Raw genomic sequence first — 7,982 nt, 5'->3', positions numbered from 1 at the left:
ACAACCAAAATATAGTGTTTTTTGAAAATGACTGGCACACTTTTTCCCCATTATTCAATAATGCAGCACTCCTGATTGGTGGGAGGTCGATAACAGCCCCACAATGGGAACAAAGGGGAGTTCATTGACTAAAAGACATTTTTGGTGAGGTTGGCTTGTTACTCTTCTCTGACTTACAAAATGCATTCAGTCTACCACGTTCCTCTTCTTTCTTTTATCTTCAGTTAAGGTCGGTGCTTAAAGCATATGGTGTTCCCTGGCTGAGTCCTTTGCCCAACTGCGCAGCCTAAAACTGTGGTATGGTGCCTAGGCTTTATCAGTTCTTGGTGACATCTGGCCGCACTGCCCTTCCTATTGAGAGGATCTGGGCACACAATTACCCAGGCCTGGGTATCAATCTCGACTGGCATAATGTATGGTCTTCCATTCCAGAAGTATCACGCCATCAGCAGATTCACTAAAAATTTCATTTATAGGACATATCTCACCCCCGTGAAAATGCACCTCATGAAAATAATTAATTGCCCATTATGCAATCTCTGTCCAGTGAAAGCACAAGGTACATATCTTCACATGTTCTGGGAGTGCTCTACCGTTGGTCAGTTATGGAACAATATTGCATCCAAAGTTTCCGCCTTGTTTACTGTTACCGTGCCTGTTACTGTCAATGTCTTGATTCTGAATGACCTGTCAGCCTTTCAGCTATCTGGGACTCAGAAACCTGCTGTATTTGCTGGACATCAGCTGCAAAGAAAATGACTGCAACCCGATGGAAACCACCCCACGGCCTGTCTATCTGCACTTGGACCCTTTCCTACTTGGAAGTAGTATATATGGAACTTTCCACGGCACGGATTAATGGAGCGCCAGAAAAAAAACTGGACACTTGCTAGCATTGCGGACTCTATGAGGACGTCTAACTTGCACAGGTGTTTGGTTCCTTGTCTTGTGTCTGTCTGTGTGTTTTTGTGTGTGTGTGTGTGTCTGTTTCTGCATGTGTTGTTTTGTCTCCCTCCCTCCCAATCCGAGTTTTTTTCATTTATTTTTTCATTTATTGGTTCTGGGACGCGTTCCTACGTCCCAGTGTATTGTTTCTAACTGTTTGTTAATGTTTATGTTTTTGAATTTACAAAAAAAAAGTGATCACTAAAAAAAAAAAAAATCTATCGTTGGCTGTGAGTAAAAAGCTGAAGAAAGAAAGAAAGGCTGCTTTGTTTTATTCTGACCAGGGTGTAATCCTTTAGTTCAAGTTAAAATGTGAAAATTAACAACATCAAAGTCACGGCTTTTTCATTACATTAGTGACAAATTGCTAGTTAGTAAATGGAGCTGTATTTCTCTTTAATGATAGCTTGTCAAAAGACAAAGCTTGAGGGTATCAGTGTCTCACCTTTTCGTGCCTCTTGTACACAGCTGGCCACTGAGAACTGTCATCAAAGTAGAGCAATATGTTCTGACAGCAGCGAGACTGCACAGAGGAGAGAGAGGGCATAGATCACAGAGGAGGCAGCGAGATGGTTTGAGATTTATATGACATAAAATTGTTTTCAAAGGCTGCAGGCTACAACAGTAAACCAAGGCATGGGTAAAAGAAGACAGAGCGGAAGACCAAAACAGATGCAAATAGAAATAGAGTGGAGGAGAGCAAAAAGGATGAGGAGGAGAAAGAAAAAGAGGACGAGATGGGTAAAGCAGGAAACGCCGGAGGAAGGAGAGAAGAGAAAAAGAGATGGCATCAGCTTGGGTGAGGTAAGAGGAAGTAAAGAAAGAGAACTAAAGTAGAAAAAAAGAGGATGAAGAAAAAAGAAAAGTAAAACAATCATGTTGCCGGAGAAGAAATTTGCTGGAAACCAGATTGAAAATAGAAACAAAATGACGCGCACGCACGCACGCACCTCAATCATCTCTATATTATTCTTATAGGTAGTTGTCCTACCTTTGGATAGCGGAACCGGAAGTCCAAACGTCCAAAGTCGGTTAGAAAGCAGAAACGAGTGAGGAAAACCCAGTCCTGGAGTCAAGAAACAGAAGAGGAAAAAGTGAATTTAAAACAATTAACAGGCAACACAGAAAAAAACATTAAAAATCTACAGCCACGCTAGCACCTCTGTAGTTGCATGTATACCTCCAAACTAATTCCCGTGTTTCCACTTTAAGAATAAGTGACACCTGTTGACCAGAGGCACCAAATGATTAAAAAAAATGCAAAACATACAATCCAAGTAAGAGAAACTGAAAATATTTAATACCTAAGTACGGTATAGTTACTTTACAACACTGATACAATTTAATGATATTATGTGTAGCAGGCCTAAATTTCATCAATTCTCGACATGTTTATATCTGTCAGCTGCTCAAACACACTGCTGTCCTCACTGACGTAGGCCTACCGTCAGCTGTTGGGACACAGATTGTCCATACCGTCTACCATACCAGTAACAGTGACAGGACAGTACCTTGCTTCAACGCAGCATAATAACTCCTGAAAATGTGATCTCGCAAAAAAAAAAAGATCTTGCAAATGTATCAGTTTATCATCTTAACCATCGAATTCCAGCAGAAATTGCTTTGAAGTGGATTCTTAAAAAAACAAACATCACTCAATGTCAGGGTAAAATGTGTTGTAACTTGCGTTACTGAGATTGTAATGGGTGTTATATTAGCAAAATTTATTAATGCGTTATATTACTGCGTTACAGCAAAAAAGGGATACATAACTGGTGTTTTCTGATGCTGGAGCGGACCCTTCTTCGCAGTTAGAAGCCATAGATTAAAATAAAAAAAGTTCTTTGATGCTTGAAAGAAAATAAAAGCTGGAGAGGACATTAATGAGGCAATAAAGAACAGAAATAGAGGAGAGAAGAAAGGGGAGTTGAAACAAAAGGTCAGAGTTTGAGAAAAGTTGAAAAAAGGTGGAGGAAAAGTAGAAAAAGAGGCTTAGATATAAGAGAAAAAGAAGAAAAGGAGAGGAGGGAGATGGAGCAAAGAGGGTAACCTTCTAGAGAGGGTTAACAGGGAGGGCATTAAGAGACTGCTGAGCACATTAATAAGGGAGAGAGTTGGAGAAGAAGAAAAAAACTATCCAGTCTTAATATTATTCAGCCATAAGCTTGGCAGCATGAGACCAGATAATAGTGCTGATGGTGTATTTCACAGTGCTTACATAAGGCACTGCAGCAACATCGGCATGGCGGATCAGTCAGTGGACACACACACACACACACACACACACACACACACACACACAAACACAACACCACACACACACACACACACACACACACACACACACACACACACACACACCATAGTGCTGAACACCGCACAGCACTATCATCCATATCACTTATATGATGTTTACGCACACTTTTCTTTATCTGGAGGACTGCCCGGTAAGAGTATGTCCTACTGAGGTAGCCAGAATAAATGAAGACTTTTGAACCAGAGTGACAAGAAAAAGTTATAGATGGTCTTGTGATGGCAAATTAGCACAACAAATCTAGAATTTTATTTGGACAAATGGCACTGGAGAGAGAGACGGAGGCTGGATCCAAATCTAAGACACTACAGATTTGTGGTAAATACCTTTTAATTAATAGGTTGCCCCATTATGTTAACAAAATTATTTTTTTGCCTATAGCCTGTACATTTTGCAAAAAAGTTAATGAATACATTATGGTTTCAACTGGGCTTGACAAAGTATCAGTACACAGTATTGTTGGCACTACCAGGGTTGAGTATCATATTTTTGGTTTTCTATATTGATGCTAAATGAAAATGTTAGAGAATTCTATATTTTTTTCTATAAAACTCCTTTTGAATCAATTATTTTGCTAAGCTATTAATTGTTTTTAACAAACAAATGCCAACATTTTCCAGTTTCTCAAAAGGTGTATACGGTATTTTCTGCTTTTCTTAGTATAGTTTGTAGACTGAACATATTTTGGGCCGTTGGTAAGACAAAATAACATATCAACTTGGGCTCTTGGAAAATGTGATGGACAATGACAATGAGTCATTTGATTCAGTAGGAAAACCCAGCAGAATAATCTATAATGAAAATACAATAATATAATTAGTTGCAGCCCCAATGAAATAAGACATACCAAACTTATACAGCAAATGCAACAGGCATACAAGAACATTGCTTAAATATTTTTATAACCATTTGAAGAATAAACATGTATGCACAAAATACTTCATTAACAAAAGTGCATAAGCATTTAATTTTGTCCTAACATTCAAAAGCTTGTCTCAGTAGGTTTAAAATTAGTTTTAACTCCTTGATTTAGAATGAATGAAAAAATATCATACATCCAAATGTGCCAGCACACGAGTTACTGCAAAAGGCAGTACTTTCTCTCTTTCTTTCTACTGTAGAAGAGAAAATTAAATTAAAGTAAACAGGACTGAGATATGACAAAGTAGCGTAATGGGCTAACCTGACACTAGAGTTGAAGCCGCTGTTGAAAAACATGCACCTGGGTGCCTAGATAGCTCACCTGATGGAGCGTGTGCCGGTTTGACTCCAACCTATGGCACTTTGCTGCATGTCATTCCCCCTCTCTCTCCCTTTCAATGTCCTCAGCCAAAATTAAAGGCCTAAAATGCCCAAAAAGGAAATTTGCAAAAACTGGATGAAACTGCAACTGTTGTGATAATTGATTAAGTCATTTTCAAGTATTCTCTGGTTCCAGCTTCTAGAATGTAACAATTTGCTGCTTTTCTTGTCCTTCACTAAATATCTTTGGGTTTAAGACTGCTGCTTGGACAAAAAGATGTCACATTGGGCTTTTGGAAATGGTGATGGGATTTTAATTTTGTTTTGACAGTTTATAGACCAAACATTTAACAATTAATCAAGAAATAGATAGCAGATTAAAGCTCTAGTATGTAGTTTCTGTCTACCCCATGAGGAAATTTAAGTAACGGCAACAAACTGTTGGGGGGTCCACATGATTAAGGTCACCACAGGGAAAAGGACATGTGCAGCATGGATTCCTCATAAGTATATGTAAATAAATTCGATTGATATATAGTGCCATCAATTTGCATTGCGTGTTGGTGTACCATTACTGCAGAGCTTTAACGATAAGTGAGGGATTTCCCTTTTTTATTTTATTTATTAACCTTTCATCTGTATTTACCTGCATAAATATATACATACTGTATGCGTGCGTACGTATGGCCTACATATTCATCTAATGTGGAACTTGGGGTTGGGGTGAAAATGTAAAAAATAAGACCATATGTTTATCTCTGTGAAATGAATAAAAACATAAAAAACATGGACTCAGAGAAGAGGTAATTATCTGGGTTTGATTTTCTGCACTCCGAAAGTCGCTGCATGACACCAGTTTCTAAACGTAGCCATAGTGAGAAATACAAAGTGAGTTTTGTGGAGTTATTAGTCTTACGTAGGTTTGTATCTAATTTGGCAGTGGTTTGAATGTAGCGGCCATTCAATAATATAAAAAAGTTAATCAAAATAATCATTAGATTATTTAGATCGGGAATTAACTTTTGATCTCCACCCAACAAACAAAACTCACCATGCCCCATTATACTGTAATTACCTCTGTCCTGTGTTCTACCTACATAAACAAGCACAGTAATTTCTGTGCAGAGAAATAAAGTGCAACCAGAGCAGTGCAGCGTGGCTAGCCCTGCTGCCTTCATATATCACAGCAAACAAATCCGCAGCCATATTTCAGCCGCTGCCAGGCAGCTTCATCCCCCCCGAGCTTCTGGGTTATAATTCATGGCAAACTCCAAAAGTCACTGAAGCCTGAGGCTCACTCCCACCTCGGCGTTGTCCCGGGTTACGCTTAAGGCTGTGACCATGACAACCGGGGCAGCAGAGGGGAGCACTGACCCAAAGATGAATCCCAGGAGAGAGGAAAGAGGGGTGGTCTGGTTGAGATAGTGGGTGGTATCATTTAACTCACCACAGCCTCAAACTGAAAGACCCCCTTGTTGGACACACACTTTCTACAGCATCTTATGGCCGTTTTGAAACCAACATGCATACCAACCCAGTCCCCCACCGTCCCCCTGCCCGTCATTATTGTCATAGCAACAACAGCATGCCTTAGTTTGCAGCTGCTATAGAAACATCAAAAGGCCAACCACTTTTATTTCGTCACCTCCTGTACACTTGGCCTTCAAAAGTCCTACTCAAAAACACAGCAGTAGTATAATACAGCTTCGACTGAACAATGGTCTTCAAAGCATATAATTAGTTAGACTTCCCTCTTGCTATACAGTACAACATGAGCCAGTTCCTTGAGCCACACACACACACAATCCCAGTAGAGGTATAAGCTTGTGTGTGTGTGTGTGTGTGTGTGTGTTTTCCCTGCCCAAGATGCTAAATGCACAGATGCCGACACATCCATTCCTGTGATCTCAGTATAATTGACCAAAGGCTCCTGTCACTGAAGTCCAACTCTCCATTTTCCATCAAGTATTTTCTGGACCAACTTTCTGTAGCGTTAACAGCTGGTTAAAGAAACAGCAGGAAGTTATTTAGTAGGGACGGGACACAGAACCAAATTGAAATAAAAAAATATAGATCCCAAGTTTATTCATGTCACAATTTTAAATAAAATACCAGAAGTCTAACTAATGAACCAAGCATTCAACCAACCAATCAGCAAACAGCAAAGAATCCTTACTGGTCATAGAGTACTGTGATTAGAAAAGTGAGCTAACATGAGAAAGGAAAGACAATATGTATGATAGTTAGTTCGTTAGTTAGTTAGATAGTTTCATTTCATGACTGTGCCATGCCAAACATTTGGCCAATCCCACATGGGATTATGACTAAAAGTATGTGGACACCCAAAAACTACACCCATATATGTTTGTAGTAATTGTGTTTTTTACATCAATATGCTGCTATAACAGCCTCCACACTTCAAGGAAAGCTTTCAAAAAGATTATGGACCCTGGCCTGGCGGCAGGGATTTACTCATCTGGAGCCACAAGAGCATCAGTGAGGTCAGGCCCAGATGTGCGATGATAAATCCTGGCTCGCAGTTGGCGTTCCAGTTCATCCCAGACGTGTTTGATGGGGTTGAGCTCAGGGCTCTGTGCAGGCCAGTCAAGATATAGAAGTAAAAGAAACAATTTCTTTATGGACCTGGCTTTGTAAATGGAGGCCTTGTCATGTCAACAGGACTCTTCCACAAACTGTTGCCACAACGTTGGAAGCACAATAACTTCTAAAATATTAGTGTACGCATTATTAGCCTTTTGCTCATTTTCAAGCACACATCTATTGGTTCCAGCTTCTCAAGGATTAAACATTGTGATCAGCATTTTACCTTATTGCCTGATATTATAGGCCATGCTATCAATCGAGAAAATGATCAACAGATTAATCGATGGTGAAAATAATCATTATGTTTAAGTCAGTGGCATGTTTATCTTAAAGACAACTCTGCCAATTTAGTATTTAAGCGGGTTAAACAAGACAGATCAAAATGGATGCAGCAGAACCAGAAATATCATCTCTATTATTCCACCCTTTCTTCTTCCTTGTCAAAACCTGGCACCTATTTCACCCACAATTCCACTCAACCGCTAACAATTTGGTCAGAAGTCTTATGCCAGCATCAAGCAGAGATAAGGAGTTGACTACAAAGGTCTGCTTACTGGTAAGGTAAGGATGGATTGGTATGGTAGGATTTCTCACGGCTCCCTGTGAAGCCTCAAAAGGCTTTATACAACTTTTTTTCCACATTTGCAGTAGACCTGTAAACAGATTCTGTTTTGAAAATCAATGGACTTGGCAGACCAATGAGTCTAACAAGGCATCAACAAGCATGACAATCAGATAGCTGTTAGCAAAATTCACCACCAGGATCTAACTATTCCACCACTATTCCAACTAAATTAAGCGGCCGTTAGTTAGTCCAATGTTAGTGTGAATGTGAGAGAGAGAGAGAGAGAGAGAGAGAGAGAGAGAGAGAGAGAGA

The 7,982-nt window shown here is 39.7% G+C and overlaps 1 protein-coding gene across 1 annotated transcript in view; it reads right to left on the bottom strand.

Moving 5' to 3' along the window:
- tmem145 (transmembrane protein 145) overlaps positions 1 to 7,982 on the bottom strand; it is a 40,219-nt gene that overhangs the window by 25,154 nt on the left and 7,083 nt on the right. The window contains 2 exon segments of the mRNA XM_032518699.1: positions 1,391 to 1,468; positions 1,937 to 2,011. Coding sequence (XP_032374590.1) covers positions 1,391 to 1,468; positions 1,937 to 2,011 — 153 coding nt within the window.

This window comes from Etheostoma spectabile, chromosome 6 (genome assembly GCF_008692095.1).
Source record: "Etheostoma spectabile isolate EspeVRDwgs_2016 chromosome 6, UIUC_Espe_1.0, whole genome shotgun sequence".
In the NCBI taxonomy this organism is placed as follows: Eukaryota; Metazoa; Chordata; class Actinopteri; order Perciformes; family Percidae; genus Etheostoma; species Etheostoma spectabile.
The sequence above is the reverse complement of the archived record's forward strand: the minus strand, read 5'-3'. Positions and strand labels throughout refer to the sequence as shown.